This window comes from Paecilomyces variotii (genome assembly GCF_004022145.1).
Source record: "Paecilomyces variotii strain CBS 101075 chromosome Unknown C8Q69scaffold_9, whole genome shotgun sequence".
In the NCBI taxonomy this organism is placed as follows: Eukaryota; Fungi; Ascomycota; class Eurotiomycetes; order Eurotiales; family Thermoascaceae; genus Paecilomyces; species Paecilomyces variotii.
In genome coordinates, this window is record NW_021167148.1 from 328,684 (window position 1) to 354,117 (window position 25,434).

Here is a 25,434-nt window from a genome sequence, read left to right on the forward strand (position 1 = left end):
CTAGAATAGTATTTATCCTTTTAATCTAATTATTAGTCTTAAGATAATAGGTAGTAAATAGTAGATTTATAATATCTAAATATTAAATTAAGTATTTCTAAAAAGTAGTAATAAATTAAAGATTTTAATTAAATATTATAGTCTTTAATAGCCTATAAAGCTTCTATATATAGCAGATATATAATCGCGCTATTCCTTTAGTATTATAAGTAGCCTAGCAAAGAATAAAGTACCTTATCTTTATAAATCGGTCTATAATAACTAGTATAGTATTATAACCTTAGCAAGGTATAAGTCTAATAATAAAATCTATTAAGATATCTTATTAAAAGTATTTAGGGATAAAAAGCTAGTATAAAACTTCTTAATAGCCTTTATTTAAGAGTATAATACAGCAGTAAATATAATAATTCTAAGTCTAATAATCTATATATTAGTATATATTTAGCTAGTAATACTCTTATAAAATTAAATTATAAAGCTTATATTTTCTAAGATATTTAGGTATATACTTATTATAATATTCTTATAATAAATAGACTCTTAGCTTATTATAATTAAAAATATATAAATAGTCTTTATAGTATAAATATCTTTCTCTTTACTAGTAATTAGCTAGTGTAATCTTAAGGTAATAATTAGCTTTATAATCTAAGGCTTATAGGATAGACTATATTAAGTTATTAAATAAGTAAGCTATATCTAATAAGTCTTTAATACCTAATAAGTACTCTAGTTTATTAGGCATAATAGAAAAACTTAACTAATCTTACTTAATAAGCGAGGCTACTTCTTTAATAGGCTAAATAGTCTCTTTAATAGACTAAATTATCTCCTTAGCAGGTTAAATAATCTTAATAGACTAATTAGGCAGTAGAATAGACTAAATAGCTTTTTTAGGCTAAATAAATTAACTTTTTAAAGTAAATTAAATAAATATTCCTATAAGTTTAGCAGGATTTTTAACCTCTTAAGCTATTAAATCGGCAAAGCAGATATACCTTATTATTTAACTCCTAATAATAGCTTCTAGTTTTAAAGATCTTTAAATCTATAAATTAAAATTCTCCTTTTTTAGGACTATTTAGCTTTAATACTATAATTATTTATCCCCCTTCTTAGGGAGATCTTCTAACCTCCTAGTTAGGGTATTAAGCTTTATTTCTTACTTTTTAGGATAATATATAATTTAAAAATTAAACTAGGATAAAAACTTAAACTAATAAGCCTATTACTAGTTTAGCAGCTTAATTAATATAAAATATTCTAGATTACAATAGTTTATAATAACTTTAATTAGTAATAGTATATCTTTAAGCTTAAAATACTACTTCTTAAAGTAGCAGATAATTACTAGCAATTCTTTATTATAAATCTTATAATTATACTCTATAGTAAAGAGCTTCTTTAAGAAAAATATAATAAGATATAAGATTCCTTTATTATTATATTAAAATATAACTCTAGCTAATATATAGTTAAATAAATTAATTTTAATTATAACCTTATAGGTCTAGTTAAATAATTTTAAAATTAGGGCTTAAATAAATATTTTTTTTAAGGCTTTAAAACTAGACTAATAGGCGGGTATTTAATTAAAGAGAATTCCCTTCTAGATTAAATTTATAAGCAATATAATTATCTTAAAAAAGTTATAAATAAACTAATAATAAAAATTACTAAACTTAATAAAGGCTTATATATTAATTATATAAGTTAGGGTCTTCTATTTAGCAATTATTTTTACCTTATCTAAATCTATCTTAATATAGTCTCGGCTAATAATAATACTTAAGAACTTAGTCTTAAAGATAATAAACTTATACTTCTAGATCTTTATATATAGGCCTATTTTATATAGCTTTTATAAAATAATATAGATATATTAAATATATTTAAAACAGATTATACTATATATTAAAATATTATTAAGGTATATAATATAAAAGATATTAAAATAATCTTATAGGGTATTATTAATAAACTATTAGAATATTACTAATACTTCTATTAAGCTAAATAATATTACTAATAATTTAAACAGGCTAAATTAAATATAAAAGATAATTAAATATTCTTATCTCTTTTTAATATAAAAATTATTAAATATAAAAATAATATTAATCTTTATAAAATACTTTATTTCTTTTAAATTATTTAGGGTCTCCTTAATTAGGGGTAAAAAATATTAATCTTTAATAATTATTATATTTAGGGCTTAGTAATCTATATAGATCTATATCCCTTTATTAGGCTTCTTAATAAATAAAATTAGAGATATAGCAGGCAATAAACTTAAGTAAATAAATCCCTTTCTTAAATTTTCTTTAATCTATTTTTTTAAAACCTTTAATTTATCTTAAGATATAGTATATAAAAATCTAAAAAAGAGTAACTTCCTCTTTAATAACTTAATATTATAGTTATAAAAATAATATAATAGCAGGTATTCAGCCTTCTTAGGAGAAAAAATATTAATATAATCTTTAAATTCCTTAAGCAACAGGCAGGCAGGGTCTTTTTTTTAGACTTATTTAATTCTTAGAATAGTATTTAAGTCCTCTAAAATAATTATAAACATTTAAATATTTCTTTAAGTATAGGCAGAATAAATAGCTAAAAAAATAAAGGCTATATTTCTCTTTTCTAATCCTCTAAGTCTTAAGGGTAAGTATTAAGGTAAAGCCTTTAAGAGAATATTATATAAGGCAGGTATTTTAATTAACTTTAGAGATATATTATAATTTTTTTAATAATAATTGCTATTAAAGGCAATATTATAAGCAGTAAATTATAGATATAGGTTATAATACTTTAACTAGAGGAATTCTAAAATAATAAGATAGTGCGCTAGTTAGACAATATAAAACTTAATATCTTTCTTAAAATAATCCTTAATTCTTATATCTATCTAGATATAGTATATAATCTTCTTATCCTCTAATTCTCTTCTATTAAATATATATAGGGTAATTAGGCTTTTTAGGGGGATAAGCTTTAACTTCTAATCTTTAGCCTATTCTTAATCTATAAATTTTTATCCTTTAGCTCTAGTATTAAGCAGGATATAAATTAATAAGTAGATCTTTTTCTTCTTCTTTTCTAATATTATAGGCAATATTATTAATTTTAATTATTATAGGTATTCCTTAAGGTTAATTCTATAAATAACAGTAGCGGAGATTTAAATAATATATAATTCTTAAGCTTAGCTATAACTTACTTTAGGCTTATTCTTTTTATTAAAAACTAGCTAAAAAATAAATTATATAAGTCTAAGAATTAAATTGCCTAGGGAGTTTAGGGATAAGATTTATATATAGCTATAATCTAGATCTTCTAACAGTTATTTAAATATAAATAATCTCTAATATAATATTTTAGGGAGCTATAATAGAAGCAAGCGCTAATTTTATAATATAATAAATTATACTCTCTCCTACCCGGGCGTCTAGAAGTACTTAAATTTATTAGGTTATATAATTATATTAGGGCTAATTTACTTTTCTATATAAGGCTTCTCTAAGGCTAATTATTATATCTTATAGCCGAGGTAAAATTTAAAATAAATAAGAGAGACTAGATATATTAAATAGATTTTAAAATAGCGATATAAATCTTTATAATAAGGGGCTAGTTTATAATATACTAGCAGTAATAATTCTTAAGATCTTATAAAAATTTAGCAAATTAATAATACTTATAACTTAAGGGCTAACTATATAATAATATTTCTTAGAGTTCTTAATTAATAGCTTACTTAAACAGAGTAAATAATATTCCTTTAAGCATTTCTTCTTCTAGTATTAGGCGCTAGAACTTAATAAAAAAGATTTTAAATTCCTTATTAATTTAATAGAGGTTAAATAATTTATTATATATATTGTTTATATAATTAGGGTTACTAAACATATACTTTAAGATATTTAAAATCTCTTAATAGTTGCTAAAAATATAAATTCTATCTCTAATATATAGTAATACTTAGGTATAAAATATATCTTTTAAATAATTAGTTATATAAGCTATATAGCTCTAGGGAGTTAAAAATTAGTCTTAATTAATTATTATCTTTCTTTAAATCTAGGCTATAAAGTATTAAAAATCCTTTTAGTTACCTTTAAACTTATCTAAGTTAAAGAGTCTCTTTAAAAGTCTAGGGGTAAAAAAAGATATAATAATAGGCGCCTTAAATGCTCTTATTAAAGCAGCTGCAAGTCTTTTAATATTAAGCTTAAGTTTAAATATAAACAAAGATATATTTATAGTAGGTATAACTATATAGCAGGCTTAATCTCTCTTAAAAATAGCTTAGATATACTGCTATTCTTTTTCCTAAAGCTAAATCTTTTAATATTATTAAATAGCCTTAAGTTTAATAACTTCTTATTTAAATCTTTATTAAATAGTAGTAAATTCTTGCTAAAGCTCTTAAAAATATATCTTAGCCTAATAATTTATTTTATTTATAATAGTCTTAGCTTTATTAATATATTTATATACTAGGCGATAATAATTATACTATTCTAGCCTATAACTAATAGTAATATACTTAATAAATTCTCCTAAAATTATTAGCAGGAATAGAGGAATTAGGATAAATATTATTAATAATATTAACTCTTAAATAGAAGCTATATAGTATTAAGATATAGGCTTAAAGAGCAGATTAAAACAAATAAAATAAGATAGTTAATACTAGGACTAGCTACAGAATCTCTATCTAGCTAATTTAGACTAAAACGGGCTATTATAGGCAGGCTCAGTAAATAAGATATAACTTAAGGAGCTTAAATTCAGATTAAACTATGCGCTGAAGATATCTTCGCGAGATCATATAACTCCTTATATAATCCCTTATACTAGTACTGTAACAGTCTCTATAATATAGGTATCTTTCTTTTTACTAGTAGTTAGCTAATATAATCTTAAGATAGCAGTTAGCTTTATAATTTAAGGCTTATAAGATAGACTATATTAAGTTATTAAATAAGTAAGCTATATTTAATAGATCTTTAATATTTAATAAATACTCTAGTTTATCAGATATAATAGAAGAACTTAACTAATTTTATTTAATAAGTAGGGCTATTTTTTTAATAAGCTAAATAATCTCTTTAGTAAATAGAATTATTTCCTTAATAAATTAAATAATTTTAATAGACTAATTGGGCGATAGGGTAAACTAAATAGCTTTTTTAAGCTAAATAAATTAACTTCTTAAAGTAAATTAGGTAAGTATTCCTATAGGTTTAATAAGATTTTTAACTTCTTAAGCTATTAAGTTAGTAAAGTAAATATACTTTATTATTTAATTCCTAATAATAGCTTCTAGATTTAAAGATCTCTAAATCTATAAGTTAAGATTCTCCTTTTTTAAGATTATCTAGCTTTAATATTATAACTATTTATCTCTCTCTTTAAAGAAATCCTCTAATCTCCTAGTTAGAGTATTAGGCTTTATTTTTTATTTTTTAAGATAATATATAATTTAGAAGTTAAACTAGAATAGAAATTTAAATTAATAGGCCTATTACCAGTTTAATAGCTTAATTAATATAAAATATTCTAGGTTATAATAGTCTATAATAATTTTAATTAGTAATAATATATTTTTAAGCTTAGGGCGCTATTTCTTAAAGCAGTAAATAATTACTAGCAATTTTTTATTATAAATCTTATAATTACACTCTATAATAAAGAGCTTCTTTAAGAAAAATATAATAAAATATAGGATTCCTTTATTATTATATTAGGATATAACTCTAGCTAATATATAATTAGATAAGTTAGTTTTAATTATAACCTTATAGGTCTAGTTAAATAGCTTTAAGATTAGGGCTTAAATAAATGCTTCTTTTAAGGCTTTAAAATTAGACTAATAGGCGGATATTTAATTAAAGAGAATTTCTTTTTAGATTAAGTTTATAAGCAGTATAATTATCTTAGAAAAATTATAAATAAACTAATAATAAAAGTTACTAAATCTAATAAAGGTTTATATATTAGTTATATAGGTTAAGGTCTTCTATTTGGCAATTATTTTTACCTTATTTAAGTTTATCTTAATATAGTCTTAGCTAATAATAATACTTAAGAACTTAGTCTTAGAGATAATAAACTTATACTTCTAGATTTTTATATATAGGCTTATTTTATATAGCTTCTATAAAATAGTATAGATATATTAGATATATTTAAAATAGGTTATATTATATACTAAGATATTATTAAAATATATAGTATAAAAGATATTAAGGTAATCTTATAGGATATTATTAATAAACTATTAAAATATTATTAATACTTTTATTAAGCTAAATAATATTATTAATAATTTAAATAGGCTAAGTTAAGTGCGAAAGGTAATTAAGTATTCTTATCCTTTTTTAATATAAAGGTTATTAAATATAGAAATAATATTAATCTTTATAAAATACTTTATTCCCTTTAAATTATTTAGAGTCTTCTTAATTAAAGATAGAGAGTATTAGTTTTTAATAGTTATTATATTTAAGGCTTAGTAATCTATATAGATTTATATCCCTCTACTAGGCTTCTTAATAAATAGAATTAGGGATATAGTAGGTAATAAGCTTAAATAGATAAATCCCTTTTTTAGGTTTTTTTTAATCTATTCTTTTAAGACCTTTAATTTATCTTAAGATATAATATATAAAGATTTAAAAGGAAGTAATTTCTTCTCTAATAGCTTAATATTATAATTATAAAAATAATATAATAGTAGGCGCTTAGCCTCTTTAGGAGAAAAAATATTAATATAATTCTTAAACTCTTTAGGCAATAGGTAAGCAAAGTTATTTTTTTAGATTTATTTAATTTTTAGAGCAGTATTTAAATCCTTTAGAATAATTATAAATATTTAAATATTTCTTTAAGTATAAATAAAATAGGCGGCTAAGAAAATAAAGGCTATATTTCTCTTTTCTAGTCTTCTAGGTCTTAAGAATAAGTATTAGAATAAAGCTTTTAGGAGAATATTATATAAGATAAATATTTTAATTAGCTTTAAGAGTATATTATAATTTTTTTAATAATAATTATTATTAAAAGTAATACTATAGATAGTAAATTATAGATATAAGTTATAGTACTTTAATTAAAAAAGTCTTAAGATAATAAGATAATACGCTAGTTAAATAATATAGAACTTAGTATTTTTTTTAAAATAGTCTTTAATTATTATATCTATCTAGATATAATATATAATCTTCCTATCCTCTAGTTCTCTTCTATTAAATATATATAAAGTAATTAGACTCTTTAAGGGGATAGGCTCTAATTCTTAGTCTTTAGCCTATCTTTAGTCTATAAATTCTTATCTTTTAGCTCTAGTATTAAGTAAGGTATAAGTTAATAAGTAGATCTTTTCTTTCTTCTTTTTTAATATTATAAGTAATATTATTAATTTTAATTATTATAAGTATTTTTTAAGATTAATTCTATAAATAATAATAGCAGAGATTTAAATAATATATAATTCTTAAGCCTAGCTATAACTTATTTTAGGCTTACTTCTTTTATTAAAAACTAGCTAGGGGATAGATTATATAAGTTTAAAAACTAAATTGCCTAGGGAGTCTAAAAATAGGGTTTATATATAGCTATAATTTAAATCTTCTAATAATTATTTAAATGCAGGTAATCTCTAATATAATATTTTAGGGAGCTATAGTAAAAGCAAGCACTAATTTTATAATATAATAGGCTATATCCTTTCTTGCCTAAGTATCTAGAAGTATTTAAATCTATTAGATTATATAATTATACTAGGGCTAATTTATTCTTTTATATAGGGCTTCTCTAAGGCTAATTATTATATTTTATAGCTAGTATAGAACTTAAAGCAGGTAAAGGAAACTAAATATATTAAATAGGTTTTAAAACAGCAATATAAGTCTTTATAATAAGGGGTTAGTTTATAATATACTAGCAGTAATAATTCTTAAGATCTTATAAAAATTTAATAAATTAATAATATTTATAATTTAGGGGCTAATTATATAATAATATTTCTTAAAGTTCTTAATTAATAGCTTATTTAAGCAGGGTAAATAATATTTCTTTAAATATTTCTCCTTTTAGCACTAGGTATTAGAACTTAGTAAAAAAAATTTTAAATTCTTTATTAATTTAATAGAGGTTAAATAGTTTACTATATATATTATTTATATAATTAGAATTATTAAATATATGCTTTAAAATATTTAGAATCTCTTAGTAATTATTAAGAGTATAAGTTTTATTTCTAATATATAGTAATACTTAGGTATAAGGTATATCCTTTAAGCAGTTAATTATATAGGCTATATAGCTCTAGGGAATTAAGAATTAGTCTTAGTTAATTATTATCTTCCCTTAGATCTAGGCTATAAAATACTAAAAATCTTTTTAATTACTTTTAAACTTATTTAAGTTAAAAAATCTTTTTAAAAATCTAAGGGCGGAGAAAGATATAATAATAAATATCTTAAATACTCCTATTAAAGTAACTGTAAATCTCTTAATATTAGGCTTAGATTTAAATATAAATATAGGTATATTTATAGTAAGAATAGCTATATAATAAGCTTAATCTCTCTTAAGAATAGCCTAAATATATTATTATTCCTTTTTATTAAGCTATATTTCTTAATATTATTAAATAGCCTTAAGATTAGTATTTTTTTATTTAAGCCTTTATTATATAGCTATAAACTCTTATTAAAATTTTTAAAATCTTATTTTAATCTATTTAATATATTAGCTAGCTTTATTTATAAATAACTTAGCTTTAGCAATATATTTATATATTAGGCAATAATAGTTATATTATTCTAGCCTATAGCTAGTAGTAATATACTTAATAAACTCCCCTAAAATAGTTAATAAGAATAGGGGAATTAGGGCAAGTATTATTAATAGTATTAACTCCTAGATAAGAGCTATATAATATTAAGATATAAGCTTAGGGAGCAGGTCAGAATAAATAGAATAAAATAGTTAATATTAAGATTAGCTATAAAATCTCTATTTAGCTAATTTAGATTAAAATAGGCTATTATAGGTAGGCTTAGTAAATAAGATATAGCTTAAAGAACTTAAATTTAAATTAAGCTATATACTAAAGATATCTTTATAAGGTTATATAATTCCTTATATAATCTAGAAGAATATAGACCTTACTCTTTTAAATTAAGTAAGTATTAGCTAGCGGGTTAGTTATTCTATCCCCTATACTAGTACTATAATAAAGCTCTATTAATTCTTAGTAGAGCTTTACTTAATATATAGATCTAGTAATACTAAATTATTTATTTAGCTCTAGCTAAATATTAGTAATAATAGGCTAGTCTAAAAATTAAATAATTTTAAGAATTTTAGAGTCTAGCAATATTATAATCTAATTCTTTATAATAGATTAAGTAGTCTTTTATTATTAGCTATTTCCTTTAAGTAAAGTGCTTTAGTTAAAGATATTAAAATTCTTAATATTAAGATTATTAATAGTAAGCTTAAATTATTAGTTTTAATTCTAAAAATTACTGCTATTTAATTACAGCTAAAGTATCTTTAGCTATTTAAATATATTATTAATTTGCTTATATAGTAGATTAACTTTAGTACTATAATATTTCTCCTGCTACTATAATAGGGGCTAATTTAATAGAGTAATAAGGTTTATTACTAGCATTAACTGTAGTATTAATTACTAATAGCCTTAGGTATTTAAATATAAGAATAAACCCTAATATATTTCTAATATAATAGGATAAATATTATTTAGTTCTTATTTTATAGATTAGTATAATATCTCCTATAGAGGAATATATAGTAAAAAAGTAGTTTTATAAACTAACTTTATTAAAGTATTACAGGAGATCTCTATATAAATCTCCTCTAGCTATATAAATACTATCTTAGTCTCCTCTTATAATTATTTATTAGGAGTAAGGTCTATAAGCTCTATAGAAAGGATTAGTTTATTTAATAAAAGGTTAGCTACTTATTGCAATACTAGAATAGCTAGAAATCTTTTAAGTATAACTGCCTATATATATATAATAAGTATTAGACTATAATTTAGATTTAATTAAATAATTAATAGAGCTTCTTTAAATATAATATAGCATCTAAAATAATAGTATTATTATATTATATTAAACTATAATAGGTAACTAAATAGATCTATTTTTAAGCTAGTATTTTTAATAATTAGGGCTTTTTAAGAATTTATTAGAGAAAAATTTTCACAGGTTAATAAAATACTAAAACTAAGCATATTTTAAAGCTATAAAAGCTTAAAATAAATAATTAGAACCTAAGGAATTTAATAGGATAATTAAAATATCAATTTAACAGGTAACTAGCTTATAGCTCAAGGGGTAAAGATAAGGGCGATATAACCTGAAGGAAGCGGGAGAAAGCTTGCTTAATTAGATCTAGGAGCTAGGCGAAGCCTATATGGGCTCGCTAGGTCACATGATCGCTAGGGAGCAGGGCGCCGAAAGGGGCAGCCGGAGGGGGCCTTCAACAATGTTAAGTTACTTAATGCTGTGCACTGACATAGGTACACTTGTTTTACATCTACTGGAAACCTAAATATTCAAAAAGGTCACTTGATATAAATAGACCGCGTCTCACAATGCCACCTAGCAGAGGTAGTCTGTATTTATAGACAACTGCCTATGGAAATCCCTGAAAATGGCTGCTGTCAACTTGTCAAGCAGCTTCGGGCGATGCTCCCCCAATCGTCTCCACATTCTCGGCCTCGTCCTTATTTTCGACCGAGCCTCCGCGTGGAGTTAGATCCGGAGATAAATGATGGTCGAAAATGCGCCCCCAAAGAGAATTCTAGACGCAATAATAATAGCTCAGCTGTACGCTGTGAACTGGCGCTTAGGCAGCAGAATTTCTCGACTCCGGTCTGTCGACTTGCTCAGAAAAGAAAGAGCTTTAATACGCAGTGGTTGCCCATCTTAGGAGTACGGAAGCCGTGAGATACAATATTGTCGCGTTGGGAAAGGACACCAGATGTGTGGAAGAAACTGGCAGACACACGCATTTTTTCGACGCTTTTTTCGACATCACTCTAGACGCGCTGAAGGCCCAAGGAAGCCAATTCTTGGAGCGCGCGGGATGAGTTCCTCGACGAGTGCCGTCCTCTATGCGGTCACGATATCCTCTTCGCCAGCAGGCGCGGTCCCTGACGATGCTAGCAAGAAGGCGCATCATTTGAAAGGTGGATTTAGAAATCCATGGGAGTAAGCCAAGCCAGAGATAGAGCTTGAACAGGAAAACATGCTGACCTAGTCGCAAGCTCCTGGAAGGACCTGGAGCCGTTGAAGATTGCCTCGTCCTTGATTCGGTGCGTATAAATTTGGTTTCAGTATGCGCAATTAATTTCACCGGTCCTGACTTTTCTCTTCCTCAGTCGTCGATTGGCTGGAGAGGCAAACGTCCCGGATACGACTCCTCCCACAGTTCCTGTACATACCCCGAAGTTCCTTCCGACCAGACAGACACCAAAGCTAAGAGCAACTTGGCTTGGTCACGCTTGCTACTATGTCGAATTCCCGAGCGGTCTTCGAGTGCTGTTTGACCCTGTATTCGAGGATCGGTGCTCTCCATTGTCGTGGTTGGGCCCGAAGCGTTACACAGAGGCGCCTTGCAAGATCGGTGATATACCTATGATTGACGCCGTGGTGATCTCTCACAACCACTATGATCATCTCTCCTATGACACTGTTACGGAAATTGCGCAGAAGCACCCGAATTGCCATTTCTTTGCGCCCTTGGGAAACAAGAAGTGGTTCACTGAGTCGGGAATTAATAACATGACGGAATTGGATTGGTGGGAGGAGCGCGACATGACTCTATCGCCTTCCCAGTCTCCATCTACGGATGTTGTTGAAACGGAAGACGGATCTTCTAAAGCCGTCGAGATTCTGGGACGTGTGACCTGCTTGCCTTGCCAGCATACAAGCAACCGAGGCATCCTCGACAGATCGAAGACCCTGTGGGCATCCTGGAGTATTGAATCTGGAGGTGCTAAAGTCTACTTTGCCGGGTATGTAGCTCTCGTGTGATGTCGGGAACTCTACTGACTGATTATCTTTAGTGATACGGGATACAGAGCCGTTCCAGAACTGCCAAAGGGTGCCGATGACCACAGTCCAGAATACAAACTTCCCACCTGCCCTGCATTCAAACAGATCGGCGAATTCAAGGGGCCTTTTGACCTCGGTTTGATCCCCATTGGTGCTTATGATCCTCGATGGATTATGAGTCCTATGCATGCGGATCCTCATGATGCTGTAAACATCTTCCAGGACACTAAATGCAAAAGAGCTCTTGGAATGCACTGGGGCACATGGGTTCTGACGGAGGAAGATGTTCTAGAGCCTCCTAAGAAGCTGAAGGAGGCTCTGGAACGTAACGGCCTTCCTCCAACAGGGACGTTTGACGTCTGTGATATCGGTGAGTCTACAGAGTTTTGAATGGCCTAATTCCACTGCTCTAGTGGTGGAATGGCTTAATGCGGTCGTTCCTTTCGGTTGGCCTGTGTATACAGCGAAGAGCGGTGGGCTATAAGCCTCGAGTGATTATGTACCTGTACAAACACGACTGTACGTTGACGATGGGTTTGCACTTTGATACCTTTGCTGGTGGTGGCTCGCCTGCCCTTCCAGTTTGTTATTCTTCAGTATTATTATCTTTTAATGGCCATCCCCTATCCTTAGTTTGAATTAATTTCACATTTCCCGCCTTTATGCTCCTGCGCAAGGGTAGGGGTCTAATTCGTTGACAAAACATCTGTGTAATCTGTGTAATAATATTCTTGATAGCCCTGATTCAACTTCAGTAAACTCTGTTGACTGATACTACCCTGTTATTCTGGAACTCGACAATGACGCCAAAGCAGGATAGAACCTACATAGTATTCCATAGAGACCATATCTCGTCAATTATGATTCAGATAATTGACTTGCAGGACAACCCCTTCAGATTAATAGCCCTTTTGAATGGCTCATATCATCCAACTTGCTGTTCCAATAACCCCGGCTCTATATTCCATTCATTCCCGTGAAAGTACAACCCAAATGGGCCAATATGGACAGTGGGCTATCTCCTACAGAATAAGAAATGCTGTTGATATAAGTAGAATCATACAAGAACTGCGGATTAACAGACGTATTTTAAAGGAACTACCCGCTATACCATGTTTGGGTGTTGTTCACAGAGATCAGACGGTTTCGCACACGCAAACACCTTAGATGAAAGGGCTTTCACGCTGTAAATATTCTAAGCTTGTTTCCTGGTCGCGTTCATGACCTCCTACACGTGAAAGATTTCAGTCACCGCGAAGACCTGTCCTTACCGCGAAGACCCTACCACCATAATCGACAACATAATTGCGTATGCTGAAGCCCTGGAGTGTTCCTGAATACTGCATTGTTAGATGGCCTTTGTGCGTTGACCGGCAGTTGACTTGGTTTTGATCGTGTAGGTTAGTCCCTGACGTTTCTCATTGGTCATGAGCATTCTATATACTGATATCTCCTGACAACCCAGTTCTGAATAGACTCAGACTTTTATCGACATGACCTTTACGCAACATTTTCCGCGTGACTCCCATCTCGATAGAAGCAGCCAGGAGTCATGGTTGAGTTGGATGGAGAGGATGCAGAGGAGGGGATCAAAAGAAAATATGGAAGACGAAGACGAGGTTCTTTATGAGCTGGATGATTTCGCCATGGCTCAGCTGCCCCGTCATCTCCAAGAAAACATGCGAGAAATACAAATGGAGCGTTTCAGCAGACTGTCGGCGCAGGACCCAAATCTTGAGATACTTGCCAATCCGCACCGGATGCACGCAAATCGTCAACATACTACCAATGAATACTCGACGCATCCGCCGTGTGTGGGCCATCAAAACGTCCACATTGGGGCCGAGACAGGAGAGCGTTTGTTGAACTCAGTGATGAGATCAGCCTCCCTTCGTACGAGGCCCCCGAGGCCAAGAAGAGAGAGACCGGTTACTATCATGGAAGATACGTGGATGCGCGTTGAGGAAAGTTATCAGTATGATGACTATACCATGGCTGACATGGGCCCGAGTCTCGCGCCTCATGAGTATCGCGCACCTCTAGCGCCGTCATCAGGAAGAAGAGCGAGGCGTTCAGTAAGTGATGGGTTCCTCCAACCGAGCCACTTTCACGCACGAGGAAGGACTGCTGGAGGTCATCGCCGCGGTCATGGAAACACGTTCAGCCCGGGCTTGGGGAAGAAAGCATCACGACTTATGTCAAGGATTCGTGTTCCTGTCAAAAAGAGCTTTTGCGCACTGAGGAGATTCTTGAAGAAAGAGACATAATTGGCATGTTATACCTTTCTCCGTCGTTACAAGGAGATCGATTCTCTATAGTTGGATAACACGAAGATAATCCAGGATAGATCTGTCGACTTCTGGTACAATATGGAAGACAATACTTGCATTCCGCTCTTGGAGAAGAGAAGTTAATTTGGCTATTTTCGATTTGATGTCATTCTAAGGTTTTTGAGAAGTGAATTCGGAGAAGAAATGATGGAAGCTTCAATGGTGTTATGCTTACTGAATGCCTCACTGAACCGTGAGATTTTTTATGTCTAAGTAGTCTGCTTGTCTCTGTTTATTACTTTTGTGTCCCGATGTGCGTGCGATTCCAATGTGAGTGAAATGATGGTCATTCCAAAGCTCAGGACTGGACCATGTTCCCAGTGGCCATTCTCTAAACACATATCTCGAGACTAATGCCCTCGCCTCTGGTGTTGAGAGTACAAAGCACAATTGAGGGGTTTTACTGTGTAGGATAGGGAATTTATTGATAACGAAAAGCAGTAGTCATGGCATGTTATACATGGATAGTTTCCAATGACAGTAACTGGTGATGATACCGGAGAAGAACTGACACAATAATTCTCTGCAATTATAGCTCCGTCTCGTATACTGGAGGACGATTCGAGGTCGAGATTCGAGAAGCTCCCCTGAGTGGGTGGGATATGCGCTAGTACATAAATGGTTTAGTGGTCGGGGACCTCATCGCTCCCACTTCAAGAGGTTCACTGGAAATTTGATAGCAAGTGACGCGCGCGAGAGCACCACACACCGAGCTGTAGTGGTCGTTATCTCACCTCCGACGTCTTTGGTACCTTGAAAGATTTCGGATTTACCTTCTCATTTGTTTAGTATACTTTTCATCTTTCTAATTTAGCCCCGCACCGACACCGCCAACATGCAGGCACCGGTGGTGGTTATGAGTACGTTCACCCCGCGCTGTCCATATGAGCTTGAGCAACAGTGGACAAGAAAGCTAACAAGACCCCAAGACACCCAAAATGGGGACAGACAGGTCGGCCGGAAAGCTCAGCTATCCAACATCACAGCTGCTAAGACGTGCGTGTACCCGAATTTTTTTTGCCGTTCGACCCTGACCTGACCATTGTAGCGTCGCGGATATTATTCGATCGTGTCTGGGCCCGAAGGCAATGCTGAAGATGCTTCTGGACCCTATGGGTGGTATTGTCTTGACGAACGATGGCCACGCCATTCTCCGAGAGATCGAGGTTGCGCACCCCGCCGCAAAGAGCATGATCGAACTCAGCCGAACGCAGGACGAGGAGGTTGGTGACGGAACAACTACGGTCATTATATTGGGTATGGTGGCCTGTCTAGCATCTCCATAGAACCTTTATTGACAACCCGACAGCCGGAGAAATGCTCGCCCAGGCGCTCCCTCAGCTTGAACGCAACATCCACCCGGTCGTCATCATATCCGCATTCAAGCGTGCTCTCGCAGATGCCCTTGCTGTCGTGGAGGAGATTTCACTTCCTGTTGATATCGACGATGACAAGGCCATGTACAGCCTTATCCAATCGTCCATTGGAACGAAGTTCGTATCGAGATGGTCGGAGCTCATGTGCAGTCTGGCACTCAAGGCGGTGAGAACTGTGTCATTCGACGCCGGTGGCGGAAAGAAGGAAGTTGATATCAAGAGATACGCACGTGTCGAAAAGATTCCTGGTGGCGAGATTGAGAGCAGCGAGGTTATTGATGGTGTGATGGTCAACAAAGACATCACGCACCCCAAGATGAGGAGGAGAATAGAGAACCCGAGGATCATCTTGCTCGACTGTCCGTTGGAGTACAAGAAGGGAGAGTCTCAGACCAACATTGAGATCACCAAGGAAGACGACTGGAACCGCATTCTGGAAATCGAGGAAGAGCAGGTGAAGCGCATGTGTGAGGCTATTTTGGCACTAAAGCCCGATCTGGTTATCACTGAGAAGGGAGTATCAGGTATGCCTATCTCCTAGTTTTGTCTTGGAATTTTCTAACGGTCAACTCCACAGATCTCGCCCAGCACTTCCTCGTCAAGAACAACGTCACAGCATTGCGCCGCGTTAGAAAGACGGACAACAACCGTATTGCCCGTGCTACTGGTGCAACTATTGTGAACAGGGTGGACGACCTCCAGGAGTCTGACGTCGGAACGCAGTGCGGTCTATTTGAAATTGAGAAGATCGGCGACGAGTACTTCACCTTCCTCAGGAAATGCAAGTCTCCCAAGGCCTGCACGATCCTTCTGAGAGGACCATCGAAAGATATCCTGAACGAAATCGAGCGTAACCTTCAGGATGCTATGTCTGTCGCGCGGAATGTTATTTTCCACCCCCGACTATCTCCCGGAGGAGGTGCTACCGAAATGGCCGTTTCTGTGAAGCTGAGCCAACTGGCCAGATCCGTTGAAGGAGTCCAGCAATGGCCCTACAAGGCCGTTGCAGACGCTCTGGAGGTCATTCCTAGAACGCTTGTGCAGAATGCCGGTGGCAGCCCTATTCGAGTTCTCACCCGTCTGAGAGCCAAACATGTTGAGGGCAACACTACGTGGGGTGTGGACGGCGACACTGGAAATCTCGTGGATATGAAGGAATATGGTGTCTGGGAACCCGAAGCTGTCAAGCTGCAGAGTATTAAGACAGCTGTAGAGGTTAGTCCACTAACTTTGATTACTCGAACTCGACTAACACTCTTTACAGTCTGCCTGCCTCCTTCTTCGTGTCGACGATATTTGCAGTGCTAAATCGGCACAGCAGGCCGGTGGAAACGTCGGCGGTGGTGACGATTAATCCAAAAATGTGTCGGTAATAAAATGCCTTATAACGCTGCATTATGCATATCCATTTTGTATGAATATCCTAGATGAACAATAAATGGGTATCTCGGTATTGGTACAGTTTTGGTCCACCTTAATTATTAAATCCTTCCCGTTCGATTCGACCTTCAGTCGTCTTCATGAATTATTACACCTGGTTCATCGTAGTCTCTTGCCTCTGCTCCATCGGCAGCAGGCTGGGGCCTTTCCTCGTCCTCTCCTCTGTCTTCCCCAGTATGTCCTCTAGGCCCGCCATCTGGCTTATCCACCTTCATTTCGACATCTCCGTTGCTCGCACCGCCCCTTTTATTCTTTCCGGCCTTCCTTTTTTCTCTCTTCTTTCTGTTCTTCTCCGTCTTTTCTTCGTCCTTGCGCTTCTGTTCCTCCCTCTTCCTTTCGAATTCCTCGTCCGCCTTTTCCTTTTTCACCTCCTCCTCCATCAACCGCATCCGCTCATATTCCCTCCTGCGACTGGCTTTGTAGACGTGGAATTCGCCGGACCCCGCACCAGCCGAAGATCCCTGTACGTTGGCGACGATTTCCGGTGGTGGAGGGAGCGCAGCACTTGTCTTCTCCTTTTTTGGAGGAGGAATCTGGATATCTTTGGTAGGATCCTTGAATAGAGATTCGATCTGTGTCGCCTGTTCGGAGACTGGCGTGAGCGCGCGACGCTTCAGCGGTCGCTTGCTGCGCCGGTCCGCGCTCGTGGGTACAGACTCGGGGACGGACTCTGACATGTTGGAAGAGTACGAATTCAGCTTTTCTAGAAGCCTAGAAGACGGTGGGGGAGGCGGTTCAGAATTTAGGTGTCAGCTGTCGCGAAACGCGAGACGAAAAGCTGACGTAGCTCCGTGACTAGCTTTCCGGAATAGTGAACCTTGTCTCCGGGTCTTTTTGTGAGGATCGGATAAGCTTGGTGGTGAAGAAAGACCCGAGTACGTGGAGCAATAGTCGAGGAGTTGAAGTTGGCAATGAAGAAGCGATCGCGCAGAGAGAGAGAGATAAGTAGAAGAAACCCGCGTTCGGCGGATCACTTGAGTAGGAAGCGGGCCAGACTTCCCCGATGGAAGAGATCATCTATTAGTTTACTCTAGCTATGGCAGTGGCTCGCAGCTGCCGGGAAGCTTCTATTGCATTATAGCTTCGGACAATTACTCCTTGACCATGTAACTGGTATCCATTGGTGTTTGATTGCATGTTCTTAGTGTCGTTGTAGTCAATCTGCATCGTGGTTTAGGTAAGACAACTCCCGACTTGTCACGCCTAGACCGCGGTGGGCAGTTACTGCTTGTGATCCATTGATATCTCTAGCGGAGCTCACCGCAATTGCCCTTCCGTTCGTTTGATATATATACCTTTTCGGCTGTTGTAAACTACAACGGATCCTATATGCTTTTATTCAACCGGAATTCAGGACTCCGAGAGTCTATCCCCATTGTTTGAGTACTCCTTTTGGGTCCCTTCTGCCCCGCGTGAGCCATGTCGATGGAATCCCCGGAAGTTGCCTCTGCCCATGCAACCCAGGCAGACAGAAAGGTCAGTGGAAGCCCGGCCTTATTGACACAATTGATATGACGGTGCAGCTAACTCTCAATTCTATACAGCTCCATCCCGATGATATCTGCTTTTTGAAGTCGGATCCCTCGCTGATTGGAATGGTCGATGTAAGCTGATACGGGAACTCATATGAGCGCGGTATCTGACATATCACCAGAGAACATACTACGACGTATGCCTTGTGCTATCCTCCATCCTCCGATCGTCCATCCTGTATTGATACGTGTTCAAGGTCGAGACTCACGAACCGCTGGAAGAAAACCTGATAGTGTCTCATGCTCCGGTGCCTGAGAACCAGTTGCTGGAATTTCTGAACTCGGGAATAGTGAGGGTAACTCAACACACGCAGAGACGGTGGCTGACAGGTTGTTCCAGCCTCCAAAGGGATATGTTTACGTCGTGTTCAGTGAACCCACACAAGGAAGTTCCCTGATACACGAAGATGACCTCGAACTTGTCGATCGATCGCTGGAAATCGGCCATGTAGTCAAGAGACATCCTAGAGATACGGTCAGTGGCACCGTTATCAGTGCTTCCACAAAATGTACCCTGCAACCTATAGCTTTCAGGCCGTTAGACCCAGAAACGGGGGAGCGGGGTGCAGTCCGCTTCACAGAGAACGCCATCAAACGCCCAGACGAGCCGTCGGACACTCAAGCACAAGACACACCACCGCTACTCTTCGATATTCCTTCAGAGGAGCTTCGGGACTATGACGAGTTCCATGAAGGCGACTATATCATATACAGGCAAAAATTTGGGGTCATACAACAGGTCGATCGGGATGTAGTATTAATGCTCCCAAACAGGACCCTAGTTTCGCCTCTCAACCCTTCTGTCATTGAGTTGCCAATTTCTCTTGGGACAAAACCCATAGTCTCTATGCCTTCAAATCCGGATGGAGTGAGCTCATTCGCTCTTGGAGAAGGACGTTGGTGTACGTCGATGCCCTCAGAGACACTGTATCCTGGCCAATTTGCCTTAACGTCAAATAAGAACTTGAGGCGCGGTCATTGGATTTCTGGTGGTTACGACGAGAATGAAAATGTGCGGCCAGAAGGACATGTCATAGCCACTCCACCGATGGATATACACGTGGATTGGCTATGCTCCAATATTTTTGCTGCGGGCTGTTCGCCCTTTGGACCGTCGAGTGAAGTTATCAGAGCTTCCACACTACATGGACAGGCCGTGACGTACGACGAAGGAAAGCTTCCGCGGAACAGTTCCCGCAGTACGGTAAGATCTGATTCTTATCTCTCCGTTGGAGACAGGGTCCGCTTTAGAGATCCCGCTGGTGCTGCTGTCAAGTACAGCCAGTTCGATCGTATTCCAAAAGACCAGTCCTTTGGATATGATCTTAATATATTCAAGATCGTATCTTGTAAGACCGAAGTTACGGTTCAATGGCAGGACCTCAGCGTCACAACGGAACCTTCAACTGAATTGCATAAGTTCTCTGTGCCTGAAACCGAGCTATGGCCCGGGGAAATGGTTTCGCTGAAAGATGCCATCGAGATTCACGCGACTAATAACCGTGGTACACGTGGACCCCTCGATTTCCATACGTCCGAGTCAAACGCTACAGTGCTGCGCCCAAAGAAGATCGGAATCGTACAAACTGTCAACAGCAAGGAGCGCATTGCTTCGGTTCGTTGGTACAGGGATCCGAAAGTCGAACTCCTTCATCAGGGCAATGTCTTGCGGCCAACCTCAGTACTAGGCGAAATAGGCGACGAGATTACAGAGGTTTCCATGTACGAGCTAGTTACTCACCCTGTTCTGGTGAAGTCAAGAGGCGATATAGTTTTGATGACCCCGCAACGAGTTCACGAAACTCTCATTCCGCTAACGCCTTCGAATCCTTCGTCCGCAGGGGCTGGTTCTTGCCTCTTCAGTTATTTGTTTCCGGCAAATTTCAGCCAAGCAAATATGTACCTTGACCACCTGAAGGACGTGCTTTTGACGCAGGAATGGTTCAGAGATTCTGCGGAGATTGATACCACCCCTCTGCCTGCACGGCACAGTGTACGCAGGGACGACTTCCCTCTCAGCACTCCTAACGATTGGATCGGACATATCATATCGCTTGATCTCGATGGCACTATCACGGTACGCTTGGGAGCTCTCCAGGATTGCCGTGATGTACGTGTCCCCTTGGAAAAAATCCTGTTGGTACTAGATGGGGACGCGGAGCCTAGCAACGGCCCGTCAGTCGAAGCACTAGATGGACTGGATCTCAGAGCCCTTGACTTTTACGGCCTTGACGGCAGGACTATCATTCAGATGATCGAGTACGAAGGCGGTCAGCGGCTCGATGGGGACAGCGATGATGGACTGTGGGAGACAGAAGAGGAAGAAAATGACGAGGAAAATGATGAGGACAATGACGCTGAAATTGATGATGACATTACCGATGACGCTTTCACTGTCCCTGAAGTTGCGGAGATCACAGTTGCAGAGCAGCCAGATAACGAGGAAACAGAAGACATTCGTGGTCCCGCTGTTGAGGAACGGACTTCCAACGACAGTCAGCCTGCTATTGTCGGTTCTGCTCAGCCTACGTCTTGCCCGCCTAGTTTCGCTATTTTGGAAGTTTCGCCCCCGTCTGATCATCATTTTCTTGGCAAACCTGGCCCTGATGCTAGAGCTCAGAGACTTCGCCGTATTCGCAAGGAATATGAGATTCTTGGGACTTCTTTACCAGAGGGTATCTTTGCGCGCACCTGGGAATCGAGGATTGATCTCCTCCGAGTTCTCATTATTGGTCCTCAAGGCACACCTTATGAGCATGCTCCTTTTGTTATCGACTTCCATTTTGATGAACACTTCCCCATCTCGCCTCCAGCGACGTTTTTCCACTCGTGGACGAATAATATGGGCCGGATAAATCCTAATCTCTATGAGGATGGAAAAATTTGTCTCAGCATTCTCGGGACTTGGCCACCAAAGAATCCAGATGAGAATTGGTCCCCTACCAGGTCTACCGTCCTTCAAATACTGGTTTCCATCATGGGTCTGGTATTAGTCAGAGATCCTTTCTACAGTACGTTTGAATGAAACAGACACCGTTCTTGGATCTATACTGATGACTAGTTTAGATGAAGCAGGATTCGAGGCCTTCGCATCTGAAGGAGACAGTCGGGTGGAAGCGACCCAATACACAGAGAGGGCATTCGTCATGACTCGAACTTTCATCAAATATGCCCTAGAAAATCCGGTTCCTAGCTTTGAAGATGTTCTAGTTTGGCATTATCTTCCAGGCCCAGCTGAAGGTGACGGATCCCGGCGCCCCGAATTGCTGAAACAGGTTATCTCGGAAGGCAATTCCATGATCGACCATTACAATTATAACTCAGATAAGGCTGTAACGAAGGATAATGCGGCCTCGCCCTTTGTATCCCGTCTGAGTCTCGGGGCTGTAGTCATGCTTCGGAAACATGTCACGACGCTGCAAAGGATTCTAGCTGCTGCGGTGGAAATATCAAATCAACCATGATAGCTTCAGTTATGTTTCAACCAATTGGAGCCATATTTTTAATGAGGCCGAGTCTTCTCTTATTGGCATGGGCTATTTTTTGACGATACCGCACCATTAGTATAACTTTCTGCGACGACCCTGAATGAACGTTCTGCCCTCTGTTGACTTGAGCCTTACTTCATTTTGGTACAATTAGAATCTCTGCCATCACTCGATGGATTTTCTAACTACAAGGACTGCGATAATATGGATAACGGTAATCAGTAGTTAGGTGCAATTGGTTTTGTCATTCGTATGCGCCCGCAACATCCATGGAGAAATGTAGGAAGCCCACCATCCCTTAACAATGTATTATTTTCGCAAAGTACAAGTATCGATGTAATATGTTCAAGAGGACTCTCTTTTATTATTTCTCCTCTTTAAATGTTCTCGTGGCAGGGTTGTTTAGGAAAAACGTGTCAGCGCCTGCGGGACTGGTCTTTTAGGCTTTCCGTGGCCAGCGCAGCACTTAAGAAGCGATGCCCGCCTTTCGTCAACCGCAAACAACCTCCCTAGGCGTAACCACGGGACACTTTTTATCCATCGTCCACGGTTCTTGTTCCAGTTTTCTGGGAGATCTAATAGCAATTATCAGGCTTAATTGGTTATTGTAATAGGATTTTTCTCTGTTCGAGAGCAGAGCCATCAATTCGAAAGTACACGCGAGAATCAACGCGTCGTTGTGTCTCGTCCGCCCAAAGCAAAGATGGGTACCTATCGTCTAGGTATGCAATTCAGACTAGCCGTTCCTTTCCTTTATACATACATTTGTACTATATTGAGTTACCTTATGTCTTGCTCTCTGTCTCTTTTGGAAAATTCACTTGAACAGCGTTTCGTCTGGAACAATCAACTCTTTTGCCCATTGGTCCAATGCAGAGAGCGTGGAAATGAAATTGCAACAATTGTATGACCTGCTTTCATGAGCTAACGCTACTCTAGAGGAGGCATCGACTGGTCGTGCCGGATGCCAAAACAAGGAATGCAAGGACCAAAAGATCAAAATTGCCAAGGGTGAATTTCGCCTCGGCACCTGGGTCGATACTGAGAAGTTCCAGAGTTTCTTCTGGAGACACTGGTAAGTCTTGAAGTCAGTGAGAACCCTTGCTGTTTTTGTGTAATAACAGATTCTCTAGGGGCTGCGTGACTCCAAAGATCGTTGCGGGCCTCAAAGAAATCTTGGACGAGGCAGACGGAGATTATAGCGCCATCGATGGCTTTGAAGAGATTTCTGAGGAGAACCAAGCCAAGGTTCGCGAGGCCATTGAGCAAGGCCATATATCTGATTCTGACTGGAAAGGGGTAAGGGGATTAAACTCGTCCCGTTTGCTGTATTTGTCCACTGACAATAATATCACAGGATGTGGAGATGAACCGTCCTGGAAAGCATGGTTACCGTGCTAAAGCTACCAAGAAAAAGGCTTCTGCCAAGGAAGTAAGTGATTGATTCCTTCGCTCAATATGGTCCTATCATTCTGACGGAGACGAAGAATGGCTCGAAGAGCGATGCGGAAGAGGAGGCACCGGCAGCCAAAAAAGGCCGTGCTGGCGCGAAGGCCAAGAAGGAGACTGCAGCCGCAAAGGCTAACATCGAATCTGCTGGTTCCGAGGAAGAAGCGCCAGTTAAGAAGAGAGGTCGCCCAGCAAAGTCAGCTGCCTCCGCAGAGAAGAAGACTGAAAAGGAGGCAAAACCCGCTGCGAAAGGCGGGAAGAGAAAGCTGGCTGATGCTGATGCTGATGCTGAAACTGCAGCTGCCGAGAATCCTGATCCAAGGCCATCCAAGAAAGGCCGCAAATCAGCTGCCGCTGAAGAGTCGGTGGCAGTTGAGGAAAAGCCCAAGCGCGGCCGTAAGAAAGCTGCTCCTACTCAAGACCAGGAGGCCGACAAAGAACCATCCGAGAAAAAGTCTACACGCGGAAGAAAGAAGGCATCCGCCTAAGTGTGTCCCCATGGTATTCGATACGAGCAGTTGGCTCCTCGAACATGATGGATACATCGAGCAATTTCACTTCCGCTCTTGCAGCCACGGCCGTCTGGTCACGGTCTATCTCTATCGGCATGCCTCTGATACCTCAGTAGATGTGGGCGCCTAATAATTTTTCGATTCGTGGAATTCGAAAGAGATTCCTTGTTTTATTTACCTAGTTAGGTTGCTTATTTGTTCATGTGGCGCAAGCATGTTTTTAGCGCTCATCTCCGAAGACGTTTGTCTCATTACAGTATCATGTACGGTAGATGGGTCAATTAAAGAATGGAACAAATAGTTAAACATGTCTTGTCTTTGATTAGTCGATAGAGCGAGACCTACAGTAGGAACTGCCAATACAATTCTGGGTCTGGTGGTATTTGATACTCTCGCTTGCTGCTTGCAGGAATATATCCTTGCCACCTCAGAATACATAGAAAACGTCCAATAGTAGTCCCTTCCTACTTATAGATTCTCGAGGTTACAATTTTATTGCCTTCTTCTGTGTTTGCCGCATGCTGCTTTTGTTGCATACCATTCTCCTTGCGATAGAAGCCCCTGAATGAGAATTGCAATGGTAACTGTGAGCTGTCCCATTAATTATCCCATTCTAAGTTCTTGGATGATAACTGAGGGATCAAATACTTATCGGACTTAATGTCCCAGAACTTCTATTTCTTCCGCAGGAAGCACCTCTGAGTATATGGCTGACTGGAGGCGACCTTGTCGTTGTTTTAGAGCAAATTCACTACAATTCTCACATGACCTACAACAACAGCATGTCCACCTACAACGCTCTTTGTTTGCTCAACACCAGCCCCCTCCTTTTATTGTTTCCCAGCCAGAGAATATTGGTTGTGTTCCTCATGTGGTGCTGCTAGTACAGTGTCTGCTCCCTCTTCTCCTGTTCTCGCTCTTCTGATCTCCTCCTCACCACCTCCCCCCTTCTTCAATCGTACCTCAACCTTCACACAGAACGCTATATCTTCGTCATTTCATTCCATCTTCAAAACTGCTGACATTTTGACCAATTGAACTCCACGACGCTCTGCCTCGGTTAAGGCTGTCTAGCTAGTAGTTCCTGGATTCCTCCGGGAAGCTACGGCCGACCCCTGAGAGCAGAAGCCCACGGCTTCAGGGCTTACTCGATTGCTTCATTCCTGATCTAATCTCCGATCTGTCGGCTTTATCTTC

General features: G+C 37.2%; 6 protein-coding genes across 6 annotated transcripts; 5 read left to right on the forward strand and 1 right to left on the reverse strand.

Moving 5' to 3' along the window:
* Positions 1-10,553: 10,553 nt before the first annotated feature.
* Positions 10,554-12,851, forward strand: C8Q69DRAFT_473892 (putative Zn-dependent hydrolase/oxidoreductase family protein). The gene is made up of 4 exons (XM_028631080.1): positions 10,554-11,264; positions 11,321-11,368; positions 11,435-12,070; positions 12,122-12,851. The coding sequence occupies exons 1-4, from the start codon at positions 11,035-11,037 to the stop codon at positions 12,498-12,500; spliced, it is 1,293 nt and encodes a 430-aa protein (XP_028483171.1). The 5' UTR covers positions 10,554-11,034; the 3' UTR covers positions 12,501-12,851.
* Positions 12,852-13,603: 752 nt separating this feature from the next.
* On the forward strand, positions 13,604-14,377 carry C8Q69DRAFT_446312 (hypothetical protein; the record flags this gene model as incomplete). The annotated part of the gene is made up of 1 exon (XM_028629122.1): positions 13,604-14,377. The coding sequence occupies one exon, from the start codon at positions 13,604-13,606 to the stop codon at positions 14,375-14,377; it is 774 nt and encodes a 257-aa protein (XP_028483172.1).
* A 664-nt stretch (positions 14,378-15,041) lies between these two features.
* Positions 15,042-17,250, forward strand: C8Q69DRAFT_473897 (putative t-complex protein 1 gamma subunit). Its single transcript, XM_028631081.1, has 6 exons — positions 15,042-15,300; positions 15,370-15,436; positions 15,489-15,697; positions 15,750-16,340; positions 16,394-17,031; positions 17,081-17,250. The coding sequence occupies exons 1-6, from the start codon at positions 15,276-15,278 to the stop codon at positions 17,168-17,170; spliced, it is 1,620 nt and encodes a 539-aa protein (XP_028483173.1). The 5' UTR covers positions 15,042-15,275; the 3' UTR covers positions 17,171-17,250.
* Positions 17,251-18,372, reverse strand: C8Q69DRAFT_473900 (hypothetical protein). The gene has a single exon (XM_028631082.1). The coding sequence runs from the start codon at positions 17,931-17,933 to the stop codon at positions 17,325-17,327; it is 609 nt and encodes a 202-aa protein (XP_028483174.1). The 5' UTR covers positions 17,934-18,372; the 3' UTR covers positions 17,251-17,324.
* C8Q69DRAFT_473902 (ubiquitin-conjugating enzyme) lies at positions 18,373-22,533 on the forward strand. The gene is made up of 6 exons (XM_028631083.1): positions 18,373-18,732; positions 18,801-18,860; positions 18,911-18,925; positions 18,986-19,078; positions 19,129-21,799; positions 21,855-22,533. The coding sequence occupies exons 1-6, from the start codon at positions 18,676-18,678 to the stop codon at positions 22,250-22,252; spliced, it is 3,294 nt and encodes a 1,097-aa protein (XP_028483175.1). The 5' UTR covers positions 18,373-18,675; the 3' UTR covers positions 22,253-22,533.
* Positions 22,534-22,582: 49 nt separating this feature from the next.
* Positions 22,583-24,608, forward strand: C8Q69DRAFT_473904 (poly polymerase and DNA-ligase Zn-finger region-domain-containing protein). Its single transcript, XM_028631084.1, has 5 exons — positions 22,583-22,998; positions 23,216-23,351; positions 23,410-23,575; positions 23,634-23,708; positions 23,764-24,608. Exons 1-5 carry the CDS (start codon positions 22,980-22,982, stop codon positions 24,211-24,213), a joined length of 846 nt encoding a protein of 281 aa, XP_028483176.1. The 5' UTR covers positions 22,583-22,979; the 3' UTR covers positions 24,214-24,608.
* The last annotated feature ends 826 nt before the right edge of the window (positions 24,609-25,434 follow it).

Coding starts and splice junctions, on each gene's coding strand:
- C8Q69DRAFT_473902 (XM_028631083.1), top strand. CDS start 18,676: ATGTCGATGGAATCCCCGGAAGTTGCCTCTGCCCATGCAACCCAGGCA. Junction 18,733..18,800: donor CAACCCAGGCAGACAGAAAG/GTCAGTGGAAGC, acceptor AATTCTATACAG/CTCCATCCCGATGATATCTG. Junction 19,079..19,128: donor AATTTCTGAACTCGGGAATA/GTGAGGGTAACT, acceptor AGGTTGTTCCAG/CCTCCAAAGGGATATGTTTA.
- C8Q69DRAFT_473897 (XM_028631081.1), top strand. CDS start 15,276: ATGCAGGCACCGGTGGTGGTTATGA. Junction 16,341..16,393: donor CACTGAGAAGGGAGTATCAG/GTATGCCTATCT, acceptor TCAACTCCACAG/ATCTCGCCCAGCACTTCCTC. Junction 17,032..17,080: donor GTATTAAGACAGCTGTAGAG/GTTAGTCCACTA, acceptor CACTCTTTACAG/TCTGCCTGCCTCCTTCTTCG.
- C8Q69DRAFT_473904 (XM_028631084.1), top strand. Junction 23,576..23,633: donor CTGATTCTGACTGGAAAGGG/GTAAGGGGATTA, acceptor ATAATATCACAG/GATGTGGAGATGAACCGTCC. Junction 23,709..23,763: donor AAAAGGCTTCTGCCAAGGAA/GTAAGTGATTGA, acceptor ACGGAGACGAAG/AATGGCTCGAAGAGCGATGC.
- C8Q69DRAFT_473900 (XM_028631082.1), bottom strand. CDS start 17,933: ATGTCAGAGTCCGTCCCCGAGTCTGTACCCACGAGCGCGGACCGGCGC.
- C8Q69DRAFT_473892 (XM_028631080.1), top strand. CDS start 11,035: ATGTGTGGAAGAAACTGGCAGACACACGCATTTTTTCGACGCTTTTTT. Junction 11,265..11,320: donor GGATTTAGAAATCCATGGGA/GTAAGCCAAGCC, acceptor CCTAGTCGCAAG/CTCCTGGAAGGACCTGGAGC. Junction 11,369..11,434: donor ATTGCCTCGTCCTTGATTCG/GTGCGTATAAAT, acceptor TCTCTTCCTCAG/TCGTCGATTGGCTGGAGAGG.